Raw genomic sequence first — 12,115 nt, 5'->3', positions numbered from 1 at the left:
TGTCTTGGCTATTACAGCTATATAGTAAGCCTTAATATGAGGTAAAGTGATTCTTTCCACTTTATTTTTTTTTTTCAGAATTTCTTTAGCTAATCTGAAACCTGGAACTTTCTAAATAAACTTGACATGAATTTTAGAATGAGCTTGTGTGTGTGTCTACAACAGACTTGCTGAGATTTTGATTGGAATTGCAATAAAGCTATACATTCATAGCTTGGGAGAATAGATGATGTCTTTATTATGTTGAATCTTCAAATCCATTAACACAGTATGTTTCTCTATTGACTTAGGCCATTGACTTCTTTAAGCAGCATTTTATAATTTTCAGGATACAGATCCTGTATATGTTTTGTTAATTTATACCTAAGTATTTCACTTTTTGTAACAATTGTAAGTGGTAATACTATTGGCAACTGTAAACGGTAATGTTAAGTTAATGAGTGTTCTCTAAGAGACCTCTCCCAAAACATAACAAAGAAATGTAGGGTTAAAAACAGACCAGAAAAATATCCGATCATAGTTGATGCTTTATGTGATAATATGCCTTCCTGTCTGAAGGAGCTGGAACTGAGGCACCCTCCCAGTGAGGTTGGTGACCAACTGCAACTCCAAGTTTTATCTAGGAATCTTTCTTATATTCTTTGAGTTATTATCTGAGCTAAGTGACCTTAATCTAGTTCTTCACTTCTCTGAGGTTTAATTTCCCTTGTTATAAAATAAAAATGACAATGCCTTCTTTACAGTTAATACTGAGTAGATGCAATTAAAAGAGACAGCATATGTAAAAGTATCTGGCACATAGTAAATGATCAAGAAATGTTTCCTTCCTTTCTCTCCTCCCTTTCCTTCCTCCCTCCTTTTTTTTCTTTCCTTTTCTCTTTTCCCTTCCCCTTATTCCTGATTCATGCCACCTGGCCAGTTTTTTATGATGGGTGGGCACGTTTGCTCCCATCTAGGGAGGACTGTTAATCTAGCAGCAGCTTGGCTGGTTGAATTGGAAGCTGACTCCCTCATTCCCAGATCATCCCCCAGAATTCCTCTACCATATATCATGCTGCTGGATGATGTAACAATGAAGATTATTAAAATAATGAAGTCGATTTCTTCCATCTAAATTCTTTATGCTGAGCAGCTCAGTGACTTTGAACACATGATAAGCCACCTTTTGGTGTTTTCACAAAAGAAAACTGGTCTATAATAGTTAGTTATGATGAAGAGACCTAAAAATGCCTCTGACACATAACTGAAGCCCCTCAGGCCATTTATGATTTGGGTGTGGGCCTCAGCAAAATACAGAATGGTAGAGAAGCAAGCTCATAATCTGATGCAGAGACTGTCCTGAAGTTCTTGGACCGAGCCCAGAGCAAGGCTCAGATGAGAGTGAGCCAGTGGAGGTTAATCATCCTCCTGGTGGAATCCATCCTGTACCAGGGATGGCTCTATGTGGAGGCCCTGAAGAAATGAGGCAAGGGAAAGTAATTTCTCCTTTAGAAATTCAAATTAAACCAGAGCCCCTAAAGAGCTGATTATCTTTCTTCTTCTCCCCATTCAACAAGTGTTCATCCAGATAATTTGGAGTAATCCCTTCCCTCCTAGCTCCAATAGTAGCTACCAGCCAGGCAGATGCCACAGGGCTGGCATGGGCCTCAGAAGCCCTTGGAACTGCAGGCTGGGGGCATCTACTACAGCATCCTACTTGTTGTCAGGTGACCAATTCTAACTGGTCAGCAGCCAGGAGAGATTCTGTCATCCACTGTCCTTCACCCTTGAGTGTCAAACCAAGATAAAATTCAAGGGTTAGAAAACATCCAGTGCAACCCTAGCCTTGCAGGATGTCTCATGAGAAGAAAAAACTTTTGTTGACAATCTGCTTATTTTGCATTAGAAATAAGAATGCCTCTTTGATATTGCATTGGCTTAGGATGCAGAGAGACACAGAAATAGACCTTCAAATAGCTTTTGGTTATTGCTAATATATTTTAAAATTTTCTTCAAGGGTTGCTTGTCCCAGTGATAATTTCTGTCTTGGAATTTTCCCCTTGAGGTTCTTCTAGTGGAGGTCATTAGAGTGGGAGTGTTTAAGGCAGAAGATTAGTAAAGAGCAGTCAGTTGGCCTCTGACACATGACTGCCAAATGTCTGATGCACCCACCCTGAATTCATCCAACTTGGACGCCTCTGGAGACGAATACCTAATGCAATGGTCCCTGACCACAGTGAGCTCACCCATGCTAATCTCTTCCTCTTCTTTCTCCAGCAAGGACTGAAAATAGTTCATCATGCAGAGAAGACACTGTCTAGCTTCTGCAAGTGGCAGAAGAGTATCAATCCCAAGAGTGACCTCAATCCTGTTCATCACGATGTGGCTGTCCTTCTCACCAGGTACACCAGAGACTATATGGAACCCAGGGGCAGGAAAGCAGGGAGGGCTGGCAGGTGAAAGACTTACCAGGTGTTCAAACCCATGACATTCTCACTATTCTTTGCTGCTGTCGTAAAGACAGTGTCTTTGATCTAGTCAACTCCTGACTTCCCTGTCAGTAGAAGAAACAGCTTAACAAACTTGCTAATATGACAAAGCTCTCGTGAATAAACTGCATCTGCTGGCAAAATGCAGACCTCTTTCCTATCCCACTGATGATTTCCTTTTTAAAACTGGTTTCTTCATGTAGCTCTATAAACAATCAGGAAGCTTGTTTGCAGAACCTCATTAAAGACTCTTGTTACTTTTAGCCAGTGGGCTTCCCCATCCTTTGCTATTTTATTTTTCTACAATGTAGAAACATGAAATATCTTTGCAGAAAACAGTCCACTTTTTAACTGTTTGATGTTGAGGACAGGATATGGGGAGCAGGTCCCCACTGGGTAGGCAGACTGGTTTGATTACACCTTTCTCCCTTCTACTCCCATGAAAACATCATTTTGTTCTAATCACAAATAGAGCCTATAGTGCTATAAGAACCATCAAACCTTCCAGGACTCATAGCTGTAAAAATCCAGTGAACTTTCTTGATCAACTCTTGCTCTTTGAAGGCTATGTTTGCTCATTGATTCAATAAATATTTATTGAGCACCTATATATACTAGGCACTTATTTTAATCTAGATGAAAGAAGGGCTTATATTAGAATGGGGTAAAGTAAAATCTTCTTGGGCTCCCTATGCCTATTTGTCCAGAAATCCAGGGATGTATAGTAAAGGAGGCCTCTTGGCCCTGCCCTTCCACCACAGAGAACCTCAAGCACTGAAAGGCCCTTGGTGTGCACTGTCCCTGTGGAGGATAGGCTGCCCGTGAACATTTTGGCCCTGTGATCTGTCCCTGTGATGAGATCATCTCAATGCATAGAATCCCTGCAAGGAAGGATAATCAGCCCCCACCCTATCCAAATGTCTACCTTGCCGTAATCCAAAACTCCAGTCATCAGAATCACTCTTTTGAGTGAAAGTATTAAAATCCTGGTTAAATGCAAATGTATCCCATAGGAAGTTTTTGACACAAGCCTGTGACAGGTTCATTAGGTTCTAAGAGACCTTGGGTTGATCAGTAGCTCCTCTGAGAAAAAGCGTGGGTATGGAATGTAAGCGCAGGGGCCCTGGGGAGCTAGCAGGCAGCCTGGGGACACTGAGGACCTGGTCAAGAGGCCAGGTGAAGGCTTCAGTCAGACAGAAACTTCTATAGGGAAGAACTCCAAAGTCAGGGAATGGCATTGGCCACTAAGTTGTGTCTCAGAAAGTCTTTCCTTTCCCTAAGAGCAGAATGAGATGCTCCTGTCATTCTCACCTGAAGAAATGGGTGAGTTAATGATACCTCACATGTGTGAAATGTTTGTTATGGGCCAGGCACTGTGCTATGTCTATTAGAACAGCCATTGTTCCATTTACTTCCCACAAGAACACTGGTAGTTGGCTACTATTAATCATTCATATTTTACATATAGGGAAACTGAGCCTTGGTTATATCTCTTGCCCAAAATCTCATTGCTGTTAACGGGTACAACTGGGACTTAAGTCCAGGTAGTTTGATCCCAACAGCCATACCCTTAGCTATTACCCAATATGAATACAAAGGATCTGCTCTCCTTTTTTCTTATAGTCACTTTCCTTCCTTAGTACAGGGGTCTTTTTGCATAAAAGTGTGTTGAACCTCAACAGCTCCTAGACAGTGGAGAGCGTTTCAAGTTCTATAGCAGTATTTCCCACCCTCAGCACTATTGACATTTGGGACTGATGATTCTTTGTTGTTGGATCTGTCTAGTACGTTGTAAGATATTTAGCAGCATATCTGGACTCTACCCATGAGATGTCAGTAGCACTCTCCTCCAAGCTCTGACAGCTGAAACTGTCTCCAGACATTGCCAAATGTCCCCTAGAAGGGGATGAACAGCAAAATCACCCACCCTCATTGAAAACCACTTGTCTGAAAAAATAGGTAGGATCATGAAGGAAGGGAGTTATGAGACTGAGCTTTGCTCTGAGAGACTATCCTGAGATCCACATTAACAGAGTTCTCTACAGAACAGCATTCAGGAGAAGGAGGATTTGGCATGGAACACACCCAATGTGGGTTCCACATGTGCAACTAGTGGCTGCTGCAAGCCAAGGCATATTTTCTGTTACATAATGGCCCAGTGCATGGTGGAAGTAGAACTTAAGCTGCTTGCCTGTAAGAACCATGCTCCTATCATTCTTTTGTTAGCTGCTTTTCTCTTTAGTGCTGGACACTTCATAGGCACTCCATAATCAGTATTTAATGTGCCTGACCTCCTGCCATATCAAAATGAGAAAGTCAGGGGATCAGCAATGAGCACCACTCATCTTTTTCCAGCAGCTTCACGCAGACCTGGGCTTTTTGAATGAAATAACAACAAGTACATTCTGCAGCAGGGGTAGAAAAGTGTTTGATTGGTCCTCTTACAGACCTGGAAGTTATGCAAATGATTGGGCTGTATAATCTTGCTCTCTAGTACTGAACCCCTAGTAACTGCTGCAGCTAGTGAGAGTGCGGATTTGAGTTTGCGGTGCATGTGCTGAGACTGGGCCTGCCTCTCCTGTCCTATAAGATTCACATGGGTTCTCAAAGTCTGGATCTTTTCCATGGCCCAATGGATGAAAAAAGCAGGAGATCATTTGTTGCTAGAAATGGTGCCCACGCAAACCCCGTTAGCTGCTGGTGTTCAGTTAACTAGAGTTCAGAACATTGTGGCCATTTCTGCTAGTCACTCTTGGCAAAGAGCTCCTTTTGTGCTAAAGAAAACCTAATGACTAATTAATGACTCTTTCGAAACTCTTGTCTGTGATTGAAATAATCTCTACCAGTTTATGGGAGCATGTTTTTTCTATTTAAAAGCCATAATTAGTATTTTCTGAGATTCTAGGTGTACATACACATGCAGGCATGCATTCTCTCATATATGCAATATTGTTAGTAGAATGGGGCTGGATAGACAATGTTTAGATCTCTGGATAGGTTGATGGGACCAACTGTCTTTTTCAGGAATGGGAAAAAGAACTTCTTAGATGAGTTTCGAGCACAGACCTCAGAAAGACTAAAAAGGATTTTCATATTTGAAAAACTCCAGTCACTGCTGATTGTTTCTTCCATATTTAAAAGTTCAAATTAACTTCAGTTTTCAGTAAAATCTTTTGTTGGCCAAATCATGTAATTTGACGTCCTGAGATCCAGAACAAAATAAGCTCAAAATAACACATTTGCTACATTTTCCCACATTCTGTGTTGGTGAAATTCAATAATCAAAAGTAAAATCAGAATCATCTTAGTGAATTCAAAATTGCTGCCTACATTCATGTAGACTTTTTTAAAATGCCAAGCATACTTTATAGACCATATTGAATGAGTTTATACCCAGATTTTTTTCCAGAAAGTTTTTCCAGATGTTTCTTTGGGCACCTGAGCTTCTCTATTCTCTGCTTTCAGAAAGGACATCTGTGCTGGTTTCAATCGCCCCTGCGAGACCCTGGGCCTGTCTCACCTTTCAGGAATGTGTCAGCCTCACCGCAGTTGTAACATCAATGAAGATTCGGGACTCCCCCTGGCTTTCACAATTGCCCATGAGCTAGGACACAGGTAAAGGGCCAATGATAAGGAGGACTGCTCACCATATTCATGTGTCAGTATCAGCAGAGAGAATGGAATGCACCTCAAATTGGGGGTCAGGAGACTCAGATTACAATGTGGCTTGCAACTCACCCTCCTCAACCTCTGCTTTCATCTGTAAAGTGGGGATAGTAGCACACCTCATAGGCTCCAATGTCCCACTGCCCAGACCACGTACACCCACACATATCACAGAACCAAATAGGCCACTCCAATTCTCTGGATTAGAATGGAGGAAGGACAGAGATAAGCTTCAACTCCGTTGTTTAATTGAGGAATAACCCTTGGTTAGTTCTTATGAAATGATAATGTTAATATCACCAAAAAGCCACAAAACCTAACATTTTTGCACCCTTACTTTGTGCCATTGTGCTTTTTATTGCATCACTGAATCTGCTCAACAACCTTTTGAAATAGATAGTACTGTTAGTCCCATTTTCCTTGTGTTTATTAAAGGAGGACATGGAATAAATAAAAAATTGAAAACTGCTGTAAACTTGGAAAGACTTTAACGTGAACACCAGTTAACTGGATGTCCATGTAGTTCATAAAAATATGTGAATTTGATTAGGTGAATTCCTTGAAGGCAGGTTGCAGAATGCTTGAGTGAAGATATAATGAGATTCTGAATTCCACCAGATATCAGAGGTTTCTATGGAGGAAAGATCTTAGCTTATTTGTTACTTTATTTGCCATTATATTTGCTAACTACAAATAAGAGAGCATCATACTAATATGAAACTGGGTGGGGAGGCACATGAACCACTGAACTATATCCCCCGCCTGTCATGTATCCACCAGCTTGGATCTCCTCCCTTTGAAGAAGGAAAAATGCTGGGGAATATTTTTAGTGCACAACTAGAAAAGAGGCAGGATTGGGAAAAACACTGGAGACTGAATTATTCCAGGCCTGGCCTCTCTAATTTCGGCTTGCTCACCACTTTTCTAATATAACACTTCTAAAACAATTTTACCTGTATTATAAAGCCAGAGCATTGCCTTGAGAATTGGAGAAAGGAATTGTTGTTCTGACTTTTCTGTTGACCAGTATTATGACCTTAGATAATTCTCTTCACCACTCTATACCTGTTTCCTCATCTATAAAACTAGTAGGTTGAACTAGGCAATATTTAAGGTGATTTATTAGATTCTCAACAAAAAAGCCTTGGTGATAAATGTGACATATTCCAGTATCCTTAGTTGTCAAAAATTCAGAGATAGAGAAACTAAGTGACTTGCTTTCATTAAATAATAATTAGGGATGCAGGGGAGCTGGCCATCTTGATAAGGCTAGACCACAGTTGTTGGCATGTCGATAATAAAACCTGGCAACATGTTAAGTTATTGTTATGCACAAACAGACAGGAGTCCCCAGTTCTGATATGTGGAAGGACATGGCTCCTGTGGCCTTCAGTCAAGACATCATTGTGAACAGCACCTGCTGACCAGACAACGCTAGGTGACTGTAACTGACTCAAACTGAGAAGTTATCATTCAAGTCATCCCAACAATGGTATACTCAAACCAAAGAAAAGTGGAAAAGACTTTGCTTGATGAAAGACATTCTTGAATCCTCACTTTCTGTGTTCCAAGGATGGGTTCTTTCTATCCTCGAGTTCAACCTGATCTTGTAACAAGGAATATGTTAAGCATGTCCTTCAAAAGCAATGTTGCCCAATTTTTGAGGCAATCATTGACTTAACTTCCTGGGCATGGACACATCACCTTTGTAAGGAAGGCCACCTAAGTAAACAAAGCTAACGGCAAGTGTGATCCTCCTTTCAGATTTCAAATTTTCTCTAATAAAGTTAAGAACCTCATGGTAACGTTACTTGGGCACAATTTCCCTGAACACTTAAAAACAGATAGTGGTAGATGTTTAGTAGTTATTGGGAGTGGTGGATTATTTAACAGACTAGAACTGAGTCACTACCTGAATCACTTTGATATTATAGTGAGATTAAATTGAACACTCGTTCAGAACTATCTGATGCATTGTGGAAATAAAGCTACTATAAAGTTTCTTTATCCTATATTTTTGTTGTTATTGTTGTTCTATTTCAAATTATGAATGAAAACAGTGAGGATCTAGCTCCTAAAAGAACTCTTTAACTAAATATCAAGTTTCTAAGTAAAAGAATTAAAGGGCCGGGCGCGGTGGCTCAAGCCTGTAATCCCAGCACTTTGGGAGGCCGAGACGGGCGGATCACGAGGTCAGGAGATCGAGACCATCCTGGCTAACATGGTGAAACCCCGTCTCTACTAAAAAAAAAAATACAAAAAACTAGCCGGGCGAGGTGGCGGGCGCCTGTAGTCCCAGCTACTCCGGAGGCTGAGGCAGGAGAATGGCATAAACCCGGGAGGCGGAGCTTGCAGTGAGCTGAGATCTGGCCACTGCACTCCAGCCTGGGCGACAGAGCGAGACTCCGTCTCAAAAAAAAAAAAAAAAAAAAGAATTAAAGAATACTGGAGGCAGAACTAGAGAACAGTCTTTGAGTTCATTCAGAAAGCCATTATTCTCCACAAACTAACACAGGAACAGAAAACCAAATACCTCATGCTCCTACTCTTAAGTGGGAGTTGAACAGTGAGAACACATGAACACAGGGAGGGGAACATCACACACTGGGGCCTGTCAGGGTTCAGGGGAAACGGGAGGGATAGCATTCAAGGCATACCTAATGCATGCGGGGCTTAAAACCTAGATGATGGGTTGATGGGTGCAGCATGCCACCATGACACATGTATACCTGTGTAACAAACCTACCTGCACATTCTGCACATGTATCCCAGAACTTAAAGTAAAATAAAATAAAATAAAAATAAATAAATAAAACTGAAAAAAAAAAGTCAACCCTGAGACAAGGATTTGAGAACAATTAATTTATTTGGACGGTAAAGGAAATCACAGTAGGGAAGTAGGGTGTAAAACAGAACAGGGAAGGTAGACAATAAGCAGTTCATTATTGCAGCTTCCACTCTGAGCAGTTGAACCTTAATCCCACGGACAAACTCCGAGAACAATATACAACACACGTTTCAGAGTTACCCTACCCAAGGTGAGAAGAACTGGGCTGTTTTATATACCAACACCCTTAAGTCGTTGGTTAAAGGCTGTTCCCAGAGGTTGTTATTAATAATTCCCTGATACTTTCAGCAGAGCAGTCTAATTTGGCTCTGGAAAAATCCCAGGTAAAGAGATGCTTATACTAGCAGCTGGAAGTCAGCTAGTGGTGAGTCTATGAACAGGTACCAGTAGTATCTGTTACCAATAGCTTACTCAGGGGCATTAAATGCCACCTCTTAAAAAGTTTTAAGTCAAAGAAAAAAAAAGTTTTAAGTCATGGAAGATAGAATATATATACTTTTCCATATGCCTTCTACTTAGTATGATGAAAACACTGAACACTATATCAAAAACAAACGTAGGAAGACTGAAAGATGGAGAGAAGGAAGGCAGGCTGAGAACCACAGAACCTGAAGCGTGACACGATGGTGAATTCCCTGGCTTTTCTTTTCTCTTGTATATGCCAGACTTGGAACTGATGATGGCAACAACCTGGAAATACACACACACACACACACACACACACACACAAAATCACCCACATAAATCTGTTATCTCTATCCAAAGGAGTAGGAAAGGGACAGTCTAACAAGACAGAAAATTTTAGACAGTAACTCTTCTACTCCAAGTGAACAGCAAAGGAAAGAAAAAACTGTAAAACGGTGGCTCTATGCTAGCAAAGTCTGAGTGGGAAGCCTAGACTTGCATCTGTGTGGAGCTATAACAAAGCACCAAACACCACTACTTGGGTAGTGTCAAAAAGACCAATTAGGGACTAAGACTTTGATCCCTATAGGCCAGTAATGAGGGCTCCCCTACCCCACCCCTGTGGTATCAGAACAAATTACATGGGGAGCCAGAAATTTCATCCACCCCTAGACAGTAACAAGGAGCCATCCCTTTCACAACTCAGGTATCTACAGAGGCTTGGCAGTAATGAAGCAGTGGCCCCATTCCCTTCCCCTCCAGAGCAGTGTCAGAAAAGCAAGCTAAAACCAAAGATTTAAATAAGATCCATAACATAATATAAAAACCTCTAGGTTTCAATATAAATCACTCATAATACCAAGAACCAGGAATATCTCAAACTGAATGAAAAAAAAAAAAAAAGAATGTCAAGAGATGACAGAGATTTTAGAATTAGCTGACAAATATTTCAAAGTGGCCATGGTGAAAAAGCTTCAATGAGCAATTACCAACAGCATTTAAACAAATGAAAAAATAATATATCAGCTAAGAATTAAAAGACATAAAGAAAAGTCAAACATGTAGAACTGAAAAATGGAATAATGTAAATAAAAAGCTTGGTGAACACTAGGGCTCAACAGTAGAATGGATGAGACAGAGGAAAGAATTAATGACCTAGAAAAGAGAACGATAGAAATTATGTAATCTGCGAGCTAAACAATGAGTATGTTGGGGACTCCAAAAGCTGGGGAGAGTGCGAGGAGAATGAGTTGAAAATCTATTGGGTACAACGTTCACCATTTGGATGATAGGTACACTAGAAGCCCAAACCTCAGTATTACGCAATATGTCTATGTAGAAAACCTGCACATGTACCCCCTGAATCTATAAAAATAAGGAATAGAAAAAAAAAATGTTAAGGTGCCTTTCAGGTATTTCTTTCTTTAGTTGTATAATTCTAATTAGCTGTGGATCAAACTAAGAAACATTGGAGAGGTCAATGAAATGGCCTGAGATAGACCATAAGGAGAAAAATATAATAAATCAATATCCCAAGAAGATACTCATCATAGTTTAATAACAAAGATATCCCTTTGTTTTTTGCACACTTGTTTGTTTCATCACTGATTGTGTATAATGCAAAAGAGAAAGTAACTTGTGCTATCACCCAAGTGAATAATTTTACTTTTATTTTGAGAGAAAACTTAAAAATCCATTTGTGAGGGCCCTAGATTATATGACTTGGTGTATTGACATATTTGACATATCCACAGCTAAGAAGATCATTATTCATGTAGGTTTTTAGAATCTTGCTTGCAGTTTAGGATTTTAACTACTGAACAGTCAAATGTGTAGAGTACTTCATGATCTGGGTGGGGCTGTGTTTATAACAGGCTAGGGAAAGCCTGCTCAGAAGGAAGCTTTCATTGAATCGCGTTTCTTGTGGGTGAGTGGTAAGAGCTTTGTACATTAATGCTCTGACTCCTTTTTGAGTTTTATATTCATGTGGAATGTGATTAGAGTTTGTTAAGTACATTGATAATACCGTAATGCATGAAAATACAAGAAAATCCCCGAATCCCCCAAAGACTCTTCTCAGCCAGAGTTTCTACTACTGATCAGAAGGTTTCATTAAAGTTGGATATGAGCTTCCCAGTCAGAGGAGTTGAATTTCACTACAAAGAGTGAAAGGTCATGCAGATTTAGAAATTTGAGCCAATGTCTCCAGGTTTAGATGTCTAGTGTCTCAAAGTCCACCCCAGTGGAGAGAGTTCTGGGAACCTCAGAAAGTGTCTTTGGGTGATCTTGAGAACATGGCTTATAAACAAAGGCTTCTGAATTGTCTTCCCTAGGCACGCTTGTGCCATGATGAATGGTTATGCTCTTCAAGGCCCTTAAAGGCTGCTTCACTGGGTCAGCCCTGGCAGTGGAACATCAGGGAACAGACCAAGGGACACATGGACAACAGCACTGTGTTAGGAGCACAAAGATCTGTGTCTGAAACCTAGTTTTACCACTAACAAGCTATATGACTGTTGACAAATCTCAAAGTCTAAACTTTTTCGTATGGAAAAGGAAAATAAGCTAGATCATGATAAAAAGAAAACAAGAATTTTTTTTTTGATTCTATCATTTATGAAGCCCTTATTATCTGCCAGGTACCCTGTTAAGTGGTTTTCAAACTATTCTGTTCAGATCTCATTGTAGCACTAGGATGACTACCCCATCTTCTAGGAGAGGAAAAATG

At 40.4% G+C, this 12,115-nt stretch overlaps 1 protein-coding gene across 2 annotated transcripts in view; it reads left to right on the top strand.

Moving 5' to 3' along the window:
* The window catches only part of ADAMTS12 (ADAM metallopeptidase with thrombospondin type 1 motif, 12), a 375,774-nt gene that overhangs the window by 245,517 nt on the left and 118,142 nt on the right, over positions 1–12,115 (top strand). For both annotated transcript variants that reach the window (XM_011952570.1, XM_011952571.1), the window contains exons 6-7: positions 2,257–2,381; positions 5,934–6,083. In XM_011952570.1, coding sequence (XP_011807960.1) covers positions 2,257–2,381; positions 5,934–6,083 — 275 coding nt within the window. The remainder of the gene's footprint in view (positions 1–2,256; positions 2,382–5,933; positions 6,084–12,115) is intronic.

This window comes from Colobus angolensis, unplaced genomic scaffold (assembly GCF_000951035.1).
Source record: "Colobus angolensis palliatus isolate OR3802 unplaced genomic scaffold, Cang.pa_1.0 Scaffold341, whole genome shotgun sequence".
NCBI lineage: Eukaryota > Metazoa > Chordata > Mammalia > Primates > Cercopithecidae > Colobus > Colobus angolensis.
This window is presented reverse-complemented; position numbering and strand designations above follow the sequence as displayed.